The 23,760-nt window shown below is 45.4% G+C and overlaps 1 protein-coding gene across 6 annotated transcripts in view; it reads right to left on the bottom strand.

The window, feature by feature from the left end:
- Positions 1 to 12,766, bottom strand: part of HCFC2 (host cell factor C2) — a 128,788-nt gene extending 116,022 nt beyond the window's left edge. For 2 of the 6 annotated variants that reach the window (XM_073575142.1, XM_073575138.1), the window contains exon 1: positions 9,528 to 9,745. In XM_073575142.1, coding sequence (XP_073431243.1) covers positions 9,528 to 9,693 — 166 coding nt within the window. In that variant the 5' untranslated portion in view covers positions 9,694 to 9,745. Of the gene's footprint in view, positions 1 to 9,527; positions 9,748 to 12,399 lie in introns of those variants that run through there. The other 4 variants (XM_073575139.1, XM_073575141.1, XM_073575140.1 and 1 more) reach the window with 4 other exon arrangements.
- Positions 12,767 to 23,760: the final 10,994 nt, after the last annotated feature.

Consider the following 23,760-nt stretch of genomic DNA (forward strand, 5'->3'; position numbering starts at 1 on the left):
TACGACTCAACAGCACTGGTCACTACTGAGCATGTGCATCACAGAAGCATCTCATCTACCACTCCACACCACTGGTCACTACTGAGCATGTGCATAAAGTGCAGCACAGATTCATCTCCTCTACCACTCCACAGCACTGGTCACTACTAAGCATGTGCATAAAGTGCAGCACAGATTCATCTCAGCTACGACCCCACAGCACTGGTCACTACTGAGCATGTGCATCACAGATTCATCTCATCTACCACTCCACACCAACTGCTCACTACTGAGCATGTACATAAAGTGCAGCACAGATTCATCTCATCTACGACTCAACAGCACTGGTCACTACTGAGCATGTGCATCACAGATTCATCTCATCTACCACTCCACACCACTGGTCACTACTGAGCATGTGCATAAAGTGCAGCACAGATTCATTTCATCTACCACTCCACAGCACTGGTCACTACTGAGCATTTGCATAAAGTGCAGCACAGATTAATCTCATCTAAAAGCCCAGATCAGGAACAGAACACACATTTAGAGGGCATTTCATAACTTTCCCAAATTCTTATGAAAAAAATCTACAGCACATCCTGCAGTGAACCCAACTTATATATTTTAGGAGTCGGTCCATTTTATATCAACTGACTCCACGACTCATAAGAGCATCAGAGAGGACACTCTTTGGGCCAGTGGAGCAACAATGCCACTGATCCAAAGTATATGAAGACCTTAGCCCAATCCTTAGTCAGGGGCTGTGCACATTAAGTCTTTTCCAGGCAAGTCCGCTCTGTAATCCACCCAAAAAGAGCTAACTAAAACTCTCAAAAGAATGAGAGTGTGCATGTCTATGTAAAAACTACTTGCTATTCACAGACATCATGTTATTATGGAGTTATGCTTGTCCATCTTTCCCGGACCTGATAAACCACTTCCTGGAAGGCAAACATATCAAGACCATGATTATGGACACCTATAAAGGAAAGTATATCTATCCCAGCCATGTCTATTACGGCAGCATGGTGGCTCAGTGGTTAGCACTGCAGCCTTGTATCTCTGGGGTCCTGGGTTCAAATCCCACCAAGGACAACATCTTCAAGGAGTTTATATGTTCTCATGTTTGCATGGGCTGCCGCCCATTCTTCAAAAGATACTGAATGTTGATTGTGAGCCCCAATGAGGACGGTGATAATGATGAAATCTGTATAGCTCTGTGTAACTAATTAAATGCGTGTGGAAGTGCACACATTTTGGACACCATCAATTTAACATCACTTGCTTGTACCCATATGATGCTTGTATTGCCACATAAGGAGACTACTGCTTTTTTATGTTTAGGCCATGGGCACAGGTTCAGTATTGTACATCAGTATGTGTAAGCCTAAACCAGGAGTGGGACAATCCAAAGTATAATAGAGACATGTGCTCCACCTGTCTGTGTCATCATGTCTGTTTCCTGTGGTTAGAATCTGTGCTAATTGGGGTATGTTCACACTGGACGTTTTTGCTGCTTTCATGCTATTTTGCAGCAGCTTTTTACAGTACCAGCAAAGCCTATGAGATTTCAGAATTCTCATGCACACACATTGTTCTTTTTTGTCATCAGGATTTTGTGCTTTGCAGCGTGTTTTTTTTTTTTTGTGTACATAGAGCATGTCACTTCTTGCAGCATTTTGCACCCATTGACTTAAAAGGATGGTGAAAAAACGCTGCTAATACGCAGGTTGATTTTTTTTTTTGCAACATATTTTCTGCAGAAAAGTCAGGGACAGCAGGATGTGACCTCACACTCGGCTCAGCTACCTCTAGATAGCACATTGAATGGTTGCATGAAGCATCCCTACAGTCTGTCATCCAGCAGAGACACTGAGCAGCGGACATGAACCCCATTCACTTAAATGGGGGCCCAGATAATACAGTGTTTGACACGCTGTAAGGTGCATGACAGTGCGTCACACAGCGCTTCTGATCAGCAGTGAAATCATCCCCGCCGGTCAGAGCTACGGTTCCCACGCTGTCACAAGACATCATGATCGCTCAGCTGTGATCGGAGGTATAAAGTTTACCTCTGGTCACTGGTGTCAGCTGATGGGACAATCGCTCCCATCATCCGACACCTGCTACCGCTAATTACAGTGAGATCAGGAGCGGCGGATGGGAGTATTCATTAGCTGCTCCAGAGCGGTAAATAAATAATTACAAAAAAAACCCTGCATGGGTTCCCTGTATTTTTGATAACCAGCTAGGTAAACTCACAGCTGGGGGCTGCAACCCTCAACTGTCAGCGTTGGCAAGGCTGGTTATGCTATGATTTTACTAATATATATATTTATTTACACATACACACACAGGGTGGTCTAAAAGTAGGTGGACAGAAAATAATAACATTTATTTTGATTTATATCTAAAATTATATTTACTCACACAAGCATAACATTGACAATTAAATTGTATTCTGAACAATAAGGCTGAGTTCACACGTGGCGTTTTTTTCGCGTTTCCGCGGCGGTTTTATCCGCGCGATTTTGCCGCGAAAACGCGAAAAATAAGCATCCCATGCATTCCTATGGGATTCCGCAATGCTGTGCTAATGCTGCGGTTTTTACCGCGGCGGAATCGCTTTGCGGTAAAAACCGCAGCATGCTCATTATTTTGCGGAATCGCGGCGATCCCGCACCCATAGGAATGCATTGTTCCTCTTACTTCCCGCATGTGGCTGTGCACAACATGCGGAAAGTAAGCAGAACAATTGTGGATGGTACCCACAGTCCGGAGGAGAGGAGACTGTCCTCCGGGCTCTGGGTACCATATCCCTGTAAAAAATAGAATTAAAAATAAAAAATATTGTTATTCTCACCCTCCGACGTCCCGCGCAGCCTTCCCGCTTCTCTTCACGCTCCGGTCCCAGTAAGCCTTTGCGAAAATGCCCGCGATGGCGTCCGATCTCGCGGGATCGCGAAGTCTCGCGGTCATTCGCGCGACGACATCGCGATCCCGCGAGAACTGGTCATCGCGGGCATTTTCGCAAAGGCTTACTGGGACCGGATGCGCGGGACGTCGGAGGGTAAGAATAACACTATTTTTTTTTTTTTTTTTTACATTCTATCTTTTACTACTGATGCTGCATAGGCGGCCTCAGTAGTAAAAAGTTGGTCACACTCGTCAAACACTATGTTTGACGAGTGTGACCAACCTGTCAATCAGTTCTCCAAGTGATGCTACAGATCGCTTGGAAAACGCTAGCATTTTGCAAGCTAATTACGCTTGCAAAATGCTAGTTTTTCCGCAGGAAAATCGCGGGAATTTAAAATGCGATTTTCCCGCGGACTGGAATTCCGGAATTCTCGCGGTAATTTCCGCGAGAGTTCCGGTACGTGTGCACTTAGCCTTATACCAAAGCCCTTAAATTTTATCAACGCAGGTGCTCAAACTGTTTTCCATCCCAATTTGCACAGCTTTGAACTCTGCCTCTTGCGCTTCGACAAACATTTTACCACAAGTCTCTTTGGGTATTAATTTCTTGAAATGCATCTCATGTAATTTTTGAAATCACTGACACTTTTTGGTTTTCGACTATAAACTTTGTCCTTGAGTACTCCCCAAAAGAAAAATCCACTGGGGTCAAGTCTGGTGAACGTGCCAGCCAATCAAGTGGGTCTCTTCGGCCAATACATTTATTAGGAAATGTTTCATCTACTGTAGATACTCGCGGACTACTCTTGAATAATGTGGAGGGGCCCCATCTTGTTGGAAATAAAGGTCATTTGAATTAGGCTGCTCCTGTAACTCGGGAACAACTTGATTCATTAGAATTTTGAGATACTTATCTCCTGTGACGGTTCCATCAAAAAAAAAAAATGGTCCAAAAACACCAAAACTTGAAATCCCACCCCAAACATTGACACCAGGCTCATTGAGTTGTTGCTCTAATGTTAAATGCATGTTCTCATTATACCAGTAAATACAATTATGTCTGTTAATTTGGCCAGATAATTAGAAGCTTCATCACTCCACATAATGTTATCTAAAATTACTGGATTTTCTTCAATTTCGTTAAGCATAATCTCACTAAATTGCAGCCGCATGTCTGGATCATCCTCCAATAAACCATGAATTAGATGTGGACGATAAGCTTTCCACCCAATAGGTTTCAGGATTCGCATGATGGAAGCTCGTGAAATTCCCAATTCTAAACAGGCTCTTCTGGTGGACTTTTTTGGACTCTGAACAAATGTTTCAGCAACAAGTGGTTTATTATTTTCTGTACAGGCTGTTTTGGGTCGACCAGTTTTTGGAGCATTAAAGGGAATCTGTCACCTACCCTTTGGCGGGCGATGAAAACGAGGTCTGTCCGGTCCGATGGGCGGTGTTCCCGATGTGTGCCGCCTCCCCATCCTTGGCCGCCATCTGCAGGTTATTGCTGAATTCGAGTAGGTGTACGCCATTTTTTGCGTGTGCGCTCAGCATTCATAGCTAGCGCACTTGCAGTATGCTTTGCCCAACTGCGGGCAAAGCCGGACTGCGCATGCGCCGGTTAACTAAGCCCCGGAACACAGCAAAATACTTCCCGGGCTTAGTTATCAGGCGCATGCGCGGTCTGGCTTTTCGGCTTTGCCTGCAGTTGGGCAAAGCATACTACGCGTGCGCTAGCTATGAATGCTTAGCGCACGCGCAAAAAATGGCGTACACCTACTCTAATTCAGCAATAACCTGCGGACGGCGGGCAAGGATGGGGAGGCGGAACACATCGGGAACACCACCCATTGGACCGGACCGACCTCGTTTTTATCTCCCGCCAAAGGGTAGGTGACAGATTCCCTTTGAGGATTGAGCCAGTGGCATCGAATTTGTCATGAATGCAGTAAATGGTTTGTCTCTTTGGGGCTTGAGTACCAAATGTTTCAACCTAATTTGCTCTGTTTCAGCATTTTGAGATTTCCAATACTCTTTTAAAATCCATTTTCTTTGATCTGTATTTAAATTATTTGCCATTATGGGTTATCTGAAAAGAAAACAGATTTGGGGGAGATTTATCTGTGAAAACTGGATCTGTGAAACTGATTCAGTTGCCCTTAGCAACCAATCAGATTCCACCTTTCATTTTCCAAAGAGTCTGTGAAGAATGAAAATTGGAATCTGATTGGTTGCTAAGGGCAACTGAGTCAGTTTCACTTTACACCATGTTTGATAAATCTCCCCATTTATAACCCTATTACACATACTGTCCACCTACTTTTGGACCACCCTGTATATATACATACACACACAGTGGGGGAAATAAGTATTTGATCCCTTGCTGATTTTGTACGTTTGCCCACTGACAAAGACATGAACAGTCTATAATTTTAAGGGCAGATTAGTTTTAACATTGAGAGATGCAATATTAATAATAAAATCCAGACAATCACATTGTATAAATTACCATATTTATATTTATTTGCATTTTGTGTGAGAAAGAAGTATTTGATCCTCTACCAACCATTAAGAGTTCTGGCTCCTACAGACCAGTTAGAAGCTCTTAATCAACTCGTTACCTGCATGAAAGACAGCTGTCTTACATAGTCACCTTTATAAAAGACTTCTGTCCACAGACTCAATCAGTCAGACTCTAACCTCTACAACATGGGCAAGACCAAAGAGCTTTCTAAGGATGTCAGGGACAACATCATAGACCTGCACGATGCTGGAATGGTCTACAAAAGTATAAGTAACACGCTGGGTGAGAAGTAGACAACTGCTGGTGCAATAAATAGTAATAAAATGGAAGAAATACAAAATGACTGTCAATCGACATGGAGCTGGGCCACCATGCAAAATCTCACCTCGTGAGGTATCCTTGATCATGAGGAAGGTGAGAGATCAGCCTAAAACTAGACAGGGGGAACTTGTTAATGATCTCAAGGCTGCCGAGACCACAGTGACCAAGAAAATCATTGGTAACACATTACGCCGTAAAGGTTTAAAATCCTGCAGTGCCCACAAGGTCCCCCTGCTCAAGAAGGAGTGGAAGGAAGGAGTTTAAGCTCCAAGTTGCCAAGCGACGGCCTCAAAATCTTAATGATTTAGAGATGATTGGCAAACAGGAGTGGACCAAAATTCCTCCTGACATGTAGGGCAAAGCTCATCATCAACTACAAAAACCGTCTGACTGCTGTGCTTGCGAACAAGGGTTTTGCCACCAAGTATTAAGTCTTGTTTGCCAGAGGGATCAAATACTTATTTCTCACTGCAAAATGCAAATACATTTATATTATTTATACAATGTGATTTTCTGGATTTTATTATTGATATTCTATCTCTTAATGTTAAAATTAACCTACCCTTAAAATTATAGACTGTTCATGTCTTTGTCAGTGGGCAAAGTTACAAAATCAGCAAAGGATCAAATACTTATTTCCCCTACTGCATATATATATATACACAGTGGGGCAAAAAAGTATTTAGTCAGTCAGCAATAGTGCAAGTTCCACCACTTAAAAAGATGAGAGGCGTCTGTAATTTACATCATAGGTAGACCTCAACTATGGGAGACAAACTGAGAAAAAAAAATCCAGAAAATCACATTGTCTGTTTTTTTTTCATTTTATTTGCATATTATGGTGGAAAATAAGTATTTGGTCAGAAACAAGCAATCAAGATTTCTGGCTCTCACAGACCTGTAACTTCTTCTTTAAGAGTCTCCTCTTTCCTCCACTCATTACCTGTAGTAATGGCACCTGTTTAAACTTGTTATCAGTATAAAAAGACACCTGTGCACACCCTCAAACAGTCTGACTCCAAACTCCACTATGGTGAAGACCAAAGAGCTGTCAAAGGACACCAGAAACAAAATTGTAGCCCTGCACCAGGCTGGGAAGACTGAATCTGCAATAGCCAACCAGCTTGGAGTGAAGAAATCAACTGTGGGAGCAATAATTAGAAAATGGAAGACATACAAGACCACTGATAATCTCCCTCGATCTGGTGCTCCACGCAAAATCCCACCCCGTGGGGTCAGAATGATCACAAGAACGGTGAGCAAAAATCCCAGAACCACGCGGGGGGACCTAGTGAATGAACTGCAGAGAGCTGGGACCAATGTAACAAGGCCTACCATAAGTAACACACTACGCCACCATGGACTCAGATCCTGCAGTGCCAGACGTGTCCCACTGCTTAAGCCTGTACATGTCCGGGCCCGTCTGAAGTTTGCTAGAGAGCATTTGGATGATCCAGAGGAGTTTTGGGAGAATGTCCTATGGTCTGATGAAACCAAACTGGAACTGTTTGGTAGAAACATAACTTGTCGTGTTTGGAGGAAAAAGAATACTGAGTTGCATCCATCAAACACCATACCTACTGTAAAGCATGGTGGTGGAAACATCATGCTTTGGGGCTGTTTCTCTGCAAAGGGGCCAGGACGACTGATCCGGGTACATGAAAGAATGAATGGGGCCATGTATCGTGAGATTTTGAGTGCAAACCTCCTTCCATCAGCAAGGGCATTGAAGATGAAACGTGGCTGGGTCTTTCAACATGACAATGATCCAAAGCACACCTCTAGGGCAACGAAGGAGTGGCTTCGTAAGAAGCATTTCAAGGTCCTGGAGTGGCCTAGCCAGTCTCCAGATCTCAACCCTATAGAAAACCTTTGGAGGGAGTTGAAAGTCCATGTTGCCAAGCGAAAAGCCAAAAACATCACTGCTCTAGAGGAGATCTGCATGGAGGAATGGACCAACATACCAACAACAGTGTGTGGCAACCTTGTGAAGACTTACAGAAAACGTTTGACCTCTGTCATTGCCAACAAAGGATATATCACAAAGTATTGAGATGAAATTTTGTTTCTGACCAAATACTTATTTTCCACCATAATATGCAAATAAAATGAAAAAAAACCAGACAATGTGATTTTCTGGATTTTTTTTTCTCAGTTTGTCTCCCATAGTTGAGGTCTACCTATGATGTAAATTACAGACGCCGCTCATCTTTTTAAGTGGTGGAACTTGCACTATTGCTGACTGACTAAATACTTTTTTGCCCCACTGTATATATATATATATATATATATATATATGTCACTAACAAATTCTATTCTAACCTGTCACTCTGATTTTACTGTACACGGGAGAAGAATTACCGGCTTTTCAAAGGATCTAGAGGTACAGTTCTACAGGAGGCAGTTTTTTTTCTCTTGGGCACTCAACTTTATTAGCATGCACGAAGAGACACAAGTTAGCCCTGAAAACGCATGAAAAAAAACGCACCTAAACCTCAACAAAAACGCACCAAGACATGCATTGTTGCCGCAGCTTCTTTTCTGCCAAGAAATCAGGCTTTGCTGCAGAAAAAAGCAGCAAAAACGCCCAGTGTGAACATGCCATAAGGGTAAAACACCTATGTAGGGCCATAGGGGCTCTCGGGGCTTGACGAGGAGCGAGGGCACCTTCACTTGCGTTGCCTACTAGGGTGCCAACCTCTGCGGATAGGTGATTTAGGGCCTTACAGGGATAGTGTAGTGGTTATTTTGCCACATTTCCTCCCCCTTGTTTGAGAAACAATTTGGTTAGCCAGTTTGCTTTGAATTTCCAAAGACGTAAAATGGTTAAAAAGTGAGATGACCATTCTTCAGGCATTTTCTCACTTTGACGACGTTCGATACAAGACAATGGGATGTCTCAAAGACAACAAACGTGCACTCACGAGACGACCCCAAAACAAACTGCAAGAAGAGGTGGTTCTGGAATTAACATTAAACTTTTTTTTGCAGAGTCTCTCATTGGAAAAGCTGTCAGATTCGTCCACCTAAAGAAACGTTATGTACGTACCCTCAATGGCATGTCCCATGCACCACAGAGGAGGGATAGACTCAGCTAATGAGCCCTGGCAGACACTGCACAGTGTTAGGAATATCCTCAATGGTGGCGACCATCAAGTGGGGTAGGACGGGCCCGTAACGCACCCCATGGACGGTGAGAACCCAACAGTCCAGCATGCTGGTGAAACTGATCATTACCTGTAAAGAAGCCTCACAGGCAAGTGTGAACACAGCCTGTACAGCAAGTAACACCAGCTAGTGACTGCCCGAACCTAAAGTAACGGCGTATGCACGGTGACATTATCTGGGGCACCAGCATCACAGGGGTATTCCCATTGGCATCACCTTTGCTCCATTCATTTCCTAAGGAGCTGCTTCTCCCCATAGAGAGTGAACGGAGCGGCGATCGGCGCGGGCCCAGCTTCTGCTACCAGTTACCACCGGAGTAGCCCTCTACTAGTAACAGGCCAATCCCATCGGCACTATGCCTGGGCTCCTAGTAAGCGAGATGTCCACAGAAGCAGCCATACAAAGCTGCGATAGTAACAGGAGCACCCAGATTGGGAATGCCACCAGCCCCACCATAAGCACACAGTTGTCAGGCTTGGGGAGATGGCTGGAAAGTTTCCCAGCACGGGGGACCTGAGGACATGGTATAGTGCCCACATGCGGTCACCACCATGCCGGCCGGGCAGCACTATGCTGCAGCAGCCAGAAGTTTCCCAGCTGCGCGGCCTCTCACCTGTGTTGTAGACGTGCAGCTCCTCCGCTATCCCCTCGTTCCCTCCCCCAAACAGGATCATGAGCTCCCGTATGACCACAGCGCGGTGCCCGTGCCTGGCGCTTGGCACCGGACCGGTAAAGGAGGTCACGTGCCTCCAGTTCAGCCGGACGGGATCAGCCGCCATCAGCTCCCGCCGGGCCGCCTCCTCTAATCCCCCATCCCACAATGCAGCGGGGCGGCGGGGTCACCAGCAGGGCGAGCGGCGGCGGGGGAGGCGGGGACAGGCCTGTCGCTAGGGCTGCTGTGTGTGGTGCGGGATGCCCGGCGTGTGCCCACTCTGCAGGCCAGTGACGGCACACAGAGGGCTGCCCAGGCACTGGTGGTGGGTTGCCTGGCATTAGATACACAGCCGCCATGCTTTTACAGGGGTTGTCGCATCTGGATAACATTACAAAGCTCTGTAACAGCTAGTCACATTGCCAGTCACTTCTTTATAAAAATCGGAGGGATTTTTAATTCTGTAGTTTACAGCTCGTTACCATGGTTACCGGCTTATTTACAGGTAGCCAGTTTCCTAGGAAATGATCCAAAAAAAAATACTCCGCAAAATCTGATGGTGGGAACTCAGCCTTACAGGCCTGTACTTTTCGCTGGCCAGATTGTTGGATCGAGCCAGCCTCAGCGCGTCTGTGCTCCTCTGATACGGCAGAAGCTAAGCATCATGGGAGAGCGGACAGTTTGGAGCGGCGCCGGTGCCGACGCTTCTGGTCGGAGCTGATGATCAGGAGCGCACCGCCCGCCATCAAGTGGACAAGGCAGAAGTTGCTTCTTTTCATGTGTGCTATTGAGTTATGAAATAAAATTATAAACAGTCACTCTTTAACCCCGTGATCGCGCGGGCTCACGCTATGCGCCGCCTGATCAAGTGCAAATTGACTCCCACGATCAGTGCTAGCGCCAATCGCATGCGTTTAACCCCTGTGATGCTGCTGTCAATAGTGACTGCAACATCGCAGGCCATCGCAGAGGGAGGAGCTCCATCAGTGCAACGCCATGTGATCGCATTGTCTATGGTCGCCAATCTCCATGGTGAAGCCGGGTCCCAAGATCGCCACAGGGGTCACCCATGGACAGTGGCCTGTCAGCTCTTGCTCCGAGCAGGAGGTGACACTCCTCCTCCCTGTATGTCAGACGCTTCTCTAATGCTCTGTCAGTGTGAAGTGGACGTCCCATCCTGGGACAATGTGAAAAAATTAGTAAAAATCATATAAATATATTTATGTAAAAACAAAAAGTAAACATATTTGATGTCGGAAAGACCCAACCTATAAAACTGTCCTGCTAGTTAACCCCTTCAGTGAAGACTGTTAAAAAAATTAAATTAAAAAAGAGGCAAAAAACTATGCTCTAGAATTATACAGCGAAACAAAAAGTGGAATAAAACGCCATCTAAAAGATCAATCTAAATAAAAAATGGCATCTCTGAAAATATCATCTTGTCCCGCAAAAAAACAAGCCCCCCATACAGCTGCATCATTGGAAACATAAGAAAGTTATAGCTCTCACAATAAAGCGATGCAAAAAAGTTTTATTTCTATAATCACTTATACGGCACAAGGAACCACGCAAATAATTAAATCCAATTCAGCATCTGCTGTTGATTTTTTCATTCTGCCTCCCAAAGATCGCAGTAAGGTTTGGCTCAAATTTATCCTGTTCTCTATACACTGAGCGCTTACACCGGGGTTTGTGTAAATTTCTGAAAAACGTGATTCATACTGAACCCCGGTGGAAGATTCGATATAATAAGGCAGATGGAGCCACTGTGAATGCCCTGTGGCTTCTTATAATCCAGCAGTGTCCGTCTTTTCAGGTGTGCAGAATGTCACACACAGTGTGAGAAGACTAAGTAGAACATGAGGGGAAGAAAGCCCAAACACTAGGGAAAGGGGGAGTGGCAACCCCTAGGCAGATTGAATAGCACCCTGCCTACTCTACCATCCCTATATTGGTTCCACACCAATCGCCGAGCAGAAACCTGAGCCCTGTATATCCCTAGAGCTAGGCCCTGATACCGGCACCGGGACAAGAATTCAGTTCGGCGCCCCCTCTCCCTCCCAGCACATATGCAATTTGAACACTTAGTCACGCTCCGATGAGCTAAATATAATTCTCTCAATGTTCATCGAAAAACTGAGACAAGCAGGAAAAACACCTCATTGTCATGTGACAGTAAGGGCTCATACTCACTTGCGAGAGATTCATGCGAGTCTCTCTCATGAAAACCTGGCACTGCTGCCGGCACTCTGACCGGAGCGTGTGGCTACATGTATTTCTATGCCGCGGCAGTGTCAGGTGCCGGCGGCAGTGTCAGGTTTTCATGACAGAGACTTGCACGAGAATTGTGCTAGTCTTTCGCAAGTGAGTATGAGCCCTAAGTATGAAAATTGCATATGAGTGAAGTGGCCATGTGGTGACTGCTGGAACCTGAAAGCAGAGCTGAATCCTGACAGGATATTACACGTTAGGATTGGCTACAGGGCTTCATTTTAGAATTTAAGGGCTCATCCAGGTTTGAGATGGAAGTCTGCAATCATTCTATGTGACTGCAGGTGTCATGTGCCCCGTCCTGAGTGACACGGCCAGTAGGCCGGTAACTGATACAACAGGACGCGGCACGTGTAATTGTCCTATGTGACGCGGCCAGCAAGCCGGTAACTAATACACTAAGACAAAGGAAATAGGGAAAACCTGTGTAACAATAACAATGGTGGCCCTGCGATAGGGAACGGGGACGTGGAGACCTTCTGCATCCCACCACTGCACTAAACACACATAAGGAAAAATGACAAAACAGGGGAACACCACTTAGCTTTGCTCTGTTACTTACGCTCCCAGCAACAGAGCCCACCACCTGCGTGCATCTTTTCCTCCGACCGGATCCAACACCATAGTGCAGCCTTGGAGCAAACAGAGTCCACCACCTGCGTGCAGCTGTCCAGAAACAGTCCCGCAAATGAGTCCAGCTTTTCTGCCAAAAAGTCCAGCATGCTTGAGTCCAGCTCTCAGGAACAACGTCCATCATTTTGAGTGCAGCTCTACACCATAGCTGCCACTCCACCAATCCATGCGGGCGCTCCTTGCTGACACCATAACTGCACCTCCACCACGCCATGCCAGCCCTCCTTGCAGTCACCATAGCTGACACTCTAGGAATCTCACTGAGCTGCCCGTGACTCTCCTTTAGCTCCATCCTTCACCCAGGCTTGCTTGCAAATGAAGCCTTTATCAGCAACAGTGATTAACACACCTGATACTCTCTTATAGAGCTATCACACCTGTTACATAATTACGTGCAAAAACTAAGATAACCAGAGTGCAATGACCCTAATGGCCACCGGGGGGAAAACTACAACTGAAATCACCACAGTGCAATTACCCTAATGGCCACCGGGGGCAAAACCACCTTTGGCACACAGCCAAGGGAAAAAAAAGGTTACTTTGTGCATTTACTCTGTCAGATCCAACCTGGATCATGACAGCAAGCTTCTGAATTCTCACAGTGCAAGCACTGCACATTTTTAGGATTCTCCCTTGCCGGTGGCAGGAGTACACAGCCATGTCAGCACAAGTATGTGATTTGTATACTTCTGGCCACATTCCAACTAGACCTGCCTGACCTCAGTCAATTCATTTTCATTGAGTGAGGCCACACATGTCTAGTCAGCATGTGACCGCATGTATGCAAATTGACAACACCAGAGAATCCTGACAGCATGCAGTGAGCACTGTGAGAATTCAGAAGTCAGCAATCACATAGAATGACTGCAGACATATCACAAACTTGGACAACGCCTTTAATGTTCCTAACATAAATAACAATATGAGAATTAGTATCACAAAAACACATTTACAACCAGGTACCTTATGGCCAGGATCACACATGCGAGAAACTCGGACGAGTCTTGCATCTTAATACCCTGCACTGCCGCCGGTACTCGGGAGCGGAGAAATACATGCAGCCGCACGCTCCGCTCCTGACTGCCGGCGGCAGTGCCGGGTATTAAGATTCGAGACTCATCCGAGTTTCTCACATGTGTGATCCCGGCCTATAGATGACGTTGTCTCTGGAGTCGCCTCTTTCTTTTCATCTTCATCTTGTCCAGAGGCCATGATGACTCTTCTCATCCACAGCCAGAGCTTGTTTCTGCAGACTTCCATCTTCTGCGGTCTTCTGCAGCACATCCCGTCACAACACTCTTAACCCCTCTCTGACATCAGACGTACTATCCCGTCCATATGACCTGGGCCTGTCTGACCATGGACAGGATAGTACGTCATGCCCTTAAGGCTGAGTTCACACGTTTTTTTCGCGTTTCCGCGGCGGTTTTAACCGCGCAACTTTGCCACGAAAAAGCGAAAAATAAGCATCCCATGCATTCCTATGGGATTCCGCAATGCTGTGCTAATGCTGCGTTTTTTACCGCGGCGAAATCGCTTCGCGGTAAAAAACGCAGCATGCTCATTAATTTTGCGGAATCGCGGCGATCCCGCACCCATAGGAATGCATTGTTCCGCTTACTTCCCGCATGTGGCTGTGCCCACCATGCGGAAAGTAAGCAGAACATTTGTGGATGGTACCCACGGTCCTTAGGAGAGGAGACTGTCCTCCGGGCTTTGGGTACCATATCCCTGTAAAAAATAGAATTTGAAATAAAAAATGGTGTTATATTCACCTTCCGGCGTCCCGCGCAGCCTTCCCGCCTCTCTCCACGCTCCCTGTCCCAGTAATCCTTTGCGAAAATGCCTGCAATGACGTACGTTCTCGCGGGATCGCGAAGTCTCGCGGTCATTCGCGCGACGTCATCGCAAATTACCGCGAGACGTCTCGATCCCGCGAGAACGGACGCCATCGCGGGCATTTTCGCAAAGGATTACTGGGAGCGAGAGCGTGGAGAGAGGCGGGAAGGTTGTGCGGGACGTCGGAAAGTAAGAATAACACCATTTTTTAATTTTTTTTATTATTTTTTACATTTTATCTTTTACTACTGATGCTGCATAGGCGGCCTTTTTTTCATCGTTCCGCCTGTGGTAAAATTAGTATGGCAGCTTTATTCTTCGGGTCACTATGATTACAGTGATACCTCATTTATATCTTTTTATGTTTTGGTGTTTTTTACACAATAAAAACTTTTATAGAAAAAATTATTATTTTTGCATCACTTTATTCTGCGAGCTATAACTTTTTTATTTTTCCGCTGATGGAGCTGTACGGCCGCTCTTTTTTTTGCGGGACAAGATGACGTTTTCAGTGGTACCATGTTTATTTATATCTGTCTTTTTGATCGCGTGTTATTGCACTTTTTCCAAGCAGTATGATGATACCGCTTGGAAAAAGTATAATTTGCTACTTTTTTGTGTTTTTTTTTACGGCGTTCACTGAAGGGGTTAACTAGGGTGACGCTTTTACAGATAGGATTTTTACGGATGCGGCGATACGAAACGTGTATTTTTCGTTTGTTTTATTTTTTTTACATAAAAATGTGTATTTTTAGGAGAATTTTTAGGGGATTTTTTTAATCATTTTTCATTATTTTTTAATTTTTTTTTTACATTTTTTTTAATTGTTTTTTTTTTTACCTTGTCCCTTTATGGGACTTTCACTTTAGGTATAATACATTACAATGCTCCAGCATGCCTATCACTTTGCTGTGAGCATGGTCTCTGCAGCTTTCCGTATTTAAATGACCCGGAGGTTGTCATGACACCTCCAGGTCATCATGGCACAGGTCGGCCGACCTGAGGCAGAGAGAGTCCCCTACCCTCTGCCTCCCCCTCTGAACGCTGCTATCGCGTTCGATCGCAGCGTTTAGAGGGGGAGGCAGAGGGTAGGGGACGTGATTGTAGCAGTGAGGGGTTAACAGCGGGGAGCGGTGGGGGAGCCGCTCCCAGCTGTCAGTGCAGAAGCTCAGCCACTGCAGCGCTGAGCTCCTGCACTGATCATCAGGCAGGAGATGCTGACATTTGAGCCTCTCCTGCTCGATCGCTGCTGTGTTTGCTCAGTCAAGTCACAGCCATTGGGGTGCAGGGACCGACTGCAAGGGTCCCTGCTCCCCTTTCTGTGTCTCTCAGCTGTCATAGACAGCTGTCGGCACTGAACTGTCACTGCGTGTTTACACGCAGTGGCAGTTCAAAGCCATGACGTGCACAGTCCATCATGGTGAGGGAAGTTACCTCCTGCCATGACGGATTGTGCACGCCAGTGGATATTAAGGGGTTAAGACGTGGTGATCGCATTAAAATTCTGACACCATCTTACCTCCCGATCGCTGTGATTTGCTGTTCAATTCTGAACAGCCAATCGCAGCCTTTCTCATTGTTTCAGCTAATCAAATTGGCTAAAACAGTGAGGTCCCAGGCTAGGATCGAGTACCAATGTACTCGATCCAAGGCCGGTGCCTGGCAACGCCAGGCATCGGCGAAAACCCCTCAGATTAGCGCGATCGACGATCATATCGATTGCGCCAATCGCAGGGCACAGCAGCGGTGTTACTGTGCTGTGCCTTGCCCGTACCTGCCTGAATCAGTGCTCTAGTAATCGTCAATAGCTCCAATCACAGGCACAGTTGTGGTGTGACCACGCTGTGCCCTGCCGGTGACCTGCCCTAGGATCAGAGCTGTGAGCTCCAATCCTAGGCCGGTGCCTAGCATCACCAGGGCCAGCTCTGATTGGTGGGATCGATGTCATCATCGATCCCACCATTGACAGGTCACAGCAGAGGTATGACCGAACTGGGACCTGTCTGTCACCTGTCTGTGGCTTGTGTGTGACTGCTCTGCAGGTCCTCACACTAGCTGAGGATTCCTGCAGAGCGGTCACACTGCCAGATCTCCTCCTGTGCTGGGCCTTGTGGTGCCACAGGAGCCTGTGACACCACAATCCCTGCTGAAAAAAGAAAACAGAAGAAATAAGAGAGACTACAACCGTAAGTGTTGATCCCTGATCCCTGCCCGATCTCGCTTCATCCACCCCAATCCTCCCTTCCCTTTCCCCCTCTTTTTATCCCCTCCACCCCCCCTTTGCGCCGCTTCTATGTGCACATTTAGCAGCCATTGAGCGTTGATTGGTGACGCAGTTCACCGATCAATACTTGTGCTCGCTTTTCTTTTTCACCCCCTTTTGCGCCGCCTCCGTGCGCACATCCAGCACCCATCGAACTTTGATAAGTGTATAAGTTCACTCATCAGAGCCCGTGCCTGCCGTTTTACTTTTTTTCACCCCCCTTTGCAACACCTCCATGCGCACATCCAGCAGCCACTGAACTTTGATAAGTGACCAAGTTCACTTATCAGAGCTCGTTTCCTTTTTTTCACCCACTTTGTGACACCTCCGTGCGTACATCCAGCAGCCGCCGAACTTTGATAAGTGATACGGTTCACTTATCAAGAGTACATGCCTGCTGTTTTACACTTTTTTTCACAGGCATTTTTTTCTCCCTATTTTCTTTTTTTCTTTTAGTTTTTTACTTTCAGATAAAAGTTTACACCAATCACTATAACCCCCACACATACACATAAAGTTATAAATAAAGTACATACGAAGCGCCATATTCACAAAAAAAGTCCCGCTCGTCACAACAGCGCTATTCTTTGGAGGAGGCATACGCTTTCCTTGCCACCGACACTCATAGCGAGGGAGAGGATCCTACATTTCTTTATTTTCAGATTCTTCATCCTCATCCACCTCCTCTTCCTCCTCGGGTCCTGCGGAACCGCCATGCAGATGTCCCAGCCAGAAGATGAGGCAACACCCGCCATTCCAGAATATGAACCAGCGCACCCCATTGCGGACCCCGTAAGGACCTCGCCCCTCCGAAAATTACGAGCCACTGATTCCTGATTTTGTGGCAGAATCAGGAATCAAGTTTGACACCACTGGCCTCACAGAAATAGACTTTTTCAAAGTCTTTTTCTCTGAGGATTTTATTAACCTCATGGTGGAGCAAACTAATTTGTACGCGTGTCAATTTTTGGCAAAAAAACCTGGTTCATCATTTTCTAACAGGTCTCCCTGTAGACGCAGTTGAAATTATGCAGTTTTGGGGCCTGGACCCTCACATGGGGTTCCTGAAGAAGCCAGAACTTCGGCAATATTGGAGTGTTGATATTTTATATAACACTCCTGTGTTCCGAATAGTCATGGCCCGGACGCGTTTTGAGGCCATTGACAAATTCCTGCATTATACCGATAATGCACAGTGTCCCCCACGAAATGACCCCAACTTTGACCGTCTGTTCAATGTTTGGCCGGTCATCGAACACTTCAACGAAAAAGTTTGCTGAAGTGTACGTGCCCCAAAGGGACATCTGCGTGGACGAGTCCTTAGTTCATTTTAAGGGAATGCTCAGATTTTGTCAGTACCTGCCCAGCAAGAGAGCCAGGTACGGAATTAAACTCTACAAACTGTGTGAGAGTACCTCAGGATACACTCTCAGGTTTAGAGTTTACCAAGGAAAGGACACCAGGGTCGAACCCCCTGAGTGTCCACCTGTCCTGAGAGTGAGTGGGAAAATTGTGTGGGATTTCGTGCACCCACTGCTGGATAAAGGTTATCACCTCTACACTGATAACTTTTATATCAGCATCCCACTCCACAAATCCCTCTGTGCGCGAGATACTGCAGCCTGTGGTACTGTCCGCAAAAATCAGAGAGGCCTCCCAAAAGCGCTACTTGGGCAGATGCCCAGAAAGGGTGACAGCAGAGACCAATGTAGCGACCACCTGCTAGTGGTCAAGTACAAGGACAAGAAGGATGTCCTTCTCTTGACCACCATACACGGTGATGGCAGCGCCCTAAGCACTGGAAGGGGTACCTCTACACAGGCCAGCAAACCGGAGTGTGTACTGGGGTACAATAAAAATATGGGGGTGGCATTGATCTCTCTGATCAACTCCTCCAACCGTACAGTGCTTTGAGAAAGTCCAAGGTGTGATACAAAAAGCTGGCCGTGCACATCATACAAATGGTAATGCTCAATGCTTTCCTGCTGTCACGATGTGTACGCCACACCAATACCTCGTACATTCAGTTCCAGGAGGTAGTGGTTAAGGCCTTGATATTTGGCACTCAGGAAGGAGCGGGCCCCAGTGCTTCCGGAACTGAAGGTGCTCGTATCGTACCAAGTTAGCATTTCCTGTGGGTGGTCCCGCCAACTGGAAGAAAAGGTAAGCCACAAAAAAGGTGCCTGGTGTGTTACAAGAGGGGAATACGCAAGGACACTATTTATCAATGTGACACCTGCCGCGAAAAACCTGGCCTTTGTATGAAAGACTGCTTCAAATTGTACCACACCTCCATGCACTACTAATTTACTTTACAAGAAACAGTAGATTAGTTCCAAAAAGGGGTCACATCTAGATAAGTTCCTTGGGGGTCTAGTTTCTAAAATGGGGTCACTTGAGGGGGGGGTTTCTACTGTTTAGGCACATCAGGGGCTCTGCAAACAGAATATGACGCCCACAGACCATTCCATCAAAGTCTGCATTCCAAAACGCCACTACTTCCCTTTTGAGCCCCGACGTGTGTACAAACAGTTTTTTTGTTAAATCTCTTATTTATTGAGTTTTGTATTTTAAATTACAGAAGGTACAATAATCATATACAATAAGTACAGTTAGCACTATAAGTACCTTTAAGGGTATGTGCACACACTGCAGATTCACCTGCGGGTTTTTTCCTGCGGAACCGCAGGTAAAACCGCAGGTAAAACCGCAGGTAAAGTGACCTGCGGTTTTGCTGCGGTTTGGCCTGCGGTTTTGCCCTGCGGTTTGACACCTGGACAATGGAATAGGTGGCAAACCGCAGCAGAATCCGCAGAAACAATTGACATGCTGCGGAAAAAACCCCGCAGCTTTTCCGCAGGTAAAAAACCGCAGCGTGAGCACTGCGGTTTTGAAAACCCATAGGCTAACATGGTGAAGTACCATGTCTGCGGAACTGCTGCAGTTCTGCAGGGCCAAAACCGCAGCAAAACCGCAGCAAAACCGCAGCGTGTGCACATACCCTAAGGGTATAGACAAGCCAACCCAAACAGTTTTTTCCCACATATGGGGTACCAGCGTACTCAGGACAAATTTGACATCAACTTTTGGGATCCAGTTTCTCCTGTTACCCTTGGTAAAATAAAAAATTGAGGACTAAAAAATCATTTTTGTGGAAAAAAATTTTTTTTCACACCCATGCATTATAAACTTTAGTGAAACACTTGGGGGTTCAAAGTGCTCCCCACACATCTAGATAAGTTCCTTGGGGGTCGAGTTTCCAAAATGGGGTCACTTGTGGGGGGTTTCCACTGTTTAGGCACATCAGAGGCTTGCCAAACGCGACATGGCGTCCGATCTGAATTCCAGCCAATTTTAGTTTGAAAAAGTCAAACGGCACTCCTTCCCTTCCGAGCCCTGCCATGCGCCCAAACAGTAGTTCCCCCCATATATGGGGTATCTGCTTACTCAGGACAAATTGGACAACATCTTTTGGGGTCCTATTTCTCCTGTTACCCTTGGGAAAATAAAAAATTGGGGACTAACCGATCATGTTTGTGGAAAAAATATGATTTTTTATTTTTACGCCAGGGCGTTATAAACTTTAGTGAAATACTTGGGGGTTCAAAGTGCTCTCTACACATCTAGATAAGTTCCTTAGGGGGTTTAGTTTCCAAAATGCCGTCAATTGTGGGAGATTTCCACTGTTTAGGTACATCAGGAGCTCGCGAAACGCGACATGGCGTCCAATCTCAGTTCCAGCCAATTTGGCATTCAAAATCTCAAACGGTACTCCTTCCTTTCCGAGCCCTGCCTTGCGCCCAAACAGTGGTTTTCCCCCACATATGGAGTATATCGGTATACTCAGGAGAAATTGCACAACAACTTTATGTGTTAATTTTCTCCTTTTACCCTTGTGAAAATAAAAGAAAAGTTGCTAAAATATCATTTTTGTGACTAAAAAGTTAAATGTTCATTTTTTCCTGCCACATTGCGTCTGTGTCTGTGAAACACCCGAAGGGTTAATAAACTTCTTGAATGTGGTTTTGATCAGCTTGAGCTGTGCAGTTTTTAGAATGGTGCCACTTTGGGGTATTTTCTGCTATATAGACTAGACAACAGAAAAATTGAACCCTAAAATTTGCTATGCAATTTCTTTTGAGTAACATTTTTGTGCGAAAAATGTTTTTTTTTTTATTTTCGCAGCTCAACGTTTAAAACCTTTTTGAAGCACCTGTGATTTTAAGGTACTCTTCACACGTAGATAAGTTCTGTGAGATGTCTAGTTTCTGAAATGGGTTCACTTGTGGGGGCTTTCCACTCTTTAGGCACATCACAGGCTCTCCAAACTCGACATGGCATCCGCTAATGATTCCAGCAAATTTTGCATTCAAAAAGTCCAGTGGCATTCCTTCTATTCAGAGCCCTGCTGTGCACACAAACAGTAAGGCTGTGTGCACACGCTGCGGATTATGTGCGGATTCATCCGCGCGGATTTTGTAAAATCCGCAGGTGAAACCGCAGGTCAAAAGACCTGCGGTTTTACCTGCGGATTGCTCTGCGGTTTTGCCCTGCGGTTTTTCATCTCCTCAATGGAGGAGATGGCAAACCGCAGGGGAATCCGCAGAAAGAATTGACATGTCAATTCTTTCTGCGGATTGAAAACCGCAGATAATCCGCGCGGAAAAATCCGCACCGTCTGCACTGCGGTTTTTGATTCCCATAGGGAATCATGGTACTGTACACCGCAGCAAAAACTGCTGCGGGTCCGCAGCGGCCAAAACCGCTGCGGAACCGCAGCAAAATCCGCAGCGTGTGCACACAGCCTAATTTTCCTCCACACTTTGGGTTTTGGCGTACTCAAGAGAAATTGCACAACAAATTTTATGGTGCATTTTCTCCTGTTACCCTTGTGAAATAAAAAAAATAGGGCTATCAGAACATTTTTGTGCAAAAAATGTGATTTTTTTTATTTTCACGGCTCAATATAATAAACTTCTGTGAAGCACCTTGGGGTTCAAGGTGCTCATCACACATCTAGATAAGTTTCCTGAGAGGTCTAGTTTCCAAAATGGGGTCAATTGAGGGTTTCCACTCTAGGAACATCAGGGGCTCTCCCAGTGTGACACGGTGTCCACTAATGATTCAAGCAAATTTTGCATTCGAAAAGTCAAATGGCGCTCTTTTCCTTCTGATTCCTGCCGTGCGTCAGGACATTAGTTTTCCCCCACATATGGGGTATCGGCATACTCAGAAGAAGTTTAACGACAAATTGTGTGGTGCAATTTCTCCTGTTACCCTTGTGAAAATGTAAAATTTGTGGCTAAAACATTTTTTGTGTGAAAAATGTGATTTTTTTTTTTCACGGCTCAACGTTATAAACTTATCTGAAGCACCTGAAGGTTCATGGTGTTCTCAGCACATCTAGATACATTCCGCAAGGGGTCTAGTTTCCAAAAAAGATGTCACTTGTGAGCAGTTTCCACTGTTTAGGCACATCGGGGCACATAATGGCATCCACTAATTATTTCAGCAAATTTTACATTTAAAAGTCAAATGGAGCTCCTTCCCTTCTGAGCAATACCGTGCACCAAAACAGTAGTTTTCCCCCACATATGGGGTGTCGGTGTAGTCAGGAGAAATTGGACAACAAATTGTATGGTGCAATTTCTCCTGTTACCCTTGTGAAAATGCTAAATTTGGGGCTAAAAAAAATTTTTTGTGTGAAAAATGTGATTTTTTTTTTTTTTCACGGCTCAACATTATAAACTTCAGACAGAAAGGCCCACAAACAAACAGCAACTGAAAACCACCGCAGTGAATGCCTGGCAGAGCATCAAAAAGGAGGAAACACAGCGTCTGGTGATGTCCATGATTTCAAGACTTCAGGCAGTCATTGCCAATAAAGGGTTTTCAACCAAGTACTAGAAATGAACGAACATTTTATTTACAATTATTTAATCTGCCCAATTACTTTTGGTCCCTTTAAAAACAGGGTGGCACATGTTAATGAGCTGAAACTCCTAAACCCTTCATCCAATTTTAATGTGGATACCCTCAAATGAAAGCTGAAAGTCTGAACTTCAACTGCATCTGAATTGTTTTGTTTAAAATTCTTTGTGGTAATGTCTAGAACCAAAATTAGAAAAATGTTGTCTCTGTCCAAATATATATGGACCTAACTGTATAGTGTACTCACTTATTATACATAGCACAGCCCCTTAGTATATAGTGTACTCACTTATTATACATAGTACAGCCCCTTAGTATATAGTATACTCATCAAAAACAAATTCAAAGAAAATTAGTTGTATAATGGCTCCTAGGCAAAAAAAAACTAATTTTTAAAAATTTATATACTTTATTAATTGTTATAAAACCACAGAACATCAAAAAGAAAAGAACCAAGCAACTTAATGCTGATCAAAGACTCCAAACAAATCAACCTATTGGAGAAAAATTATACCATCAAAAAGGTGTCCATAAGGAACAGTAACAACTATAGCACTTCAGCTCAGATATATAACAAATCCTTTCTCATAATAAAGAAACGAAAAAGAAGAGATCCATAAAATAAACAAATTTATTACCAATATTAAAATACAATTAGTATAAAATTAAGCAAAATGCCTCAGTTTCAAGACGGAACAACTCATGCAGGAAATAAGTGAAGTACAATAGTTTAAGAGATGCAGAAAAGTAAGCTACCTCTATATTCCAGAACCTCTCCAAGCTATTATAAACAGAACAATATATAGTACTAGATTATGGCCCGATGCTATCGCATCGGGAGGATGCGATAGCATCACACCTCTTGCCATGTTAACCCTCAACACACACACTCCTCAACACACACTCCTCTCACCTTTCACCATCTCCACTCACTCTTTCACTCCACATACGACCCCTTCTCTCACTCCGTCTCTCATACTCACGCCGTCATCGCCGCTGCTCCACGATCCCCGACATCTTCTTCCGCCGGCGCCATCCTGGATCCAGACGTTGTCCACGCCGGCGACATGTTCTTGCGGCGACGCCATCTTGAGTATCGTGAAATCCCGCGATAGTCAAGATGGCGTCGCCGGAAGAACATGTCGCCGGCGTGGACGACGTCGGGATCCAAAATGGCGTCGACGAAATCTCGCAAGTTTTCGCCGACGCCATTGTGGATCCCGACGTCGACCTCGCCGGCGACATGTTCTTGCGGCG

This window comes from Dendrobates tinctorius, unplaced genomic scaffold (genome assembly GCF_039654945.1).
Source record: "Dendrobates tinctorius isolate UK_male_01 unplaced genomic scaffold, ASM3965494v1 ptg000043l, whole genome shotgun sequence".
NCBI lineage: Eukaryota > Metazoa > Chordata > Amphibia > Anura > Dendrobatidae > Dendrobates > Dendrobates tinctorius.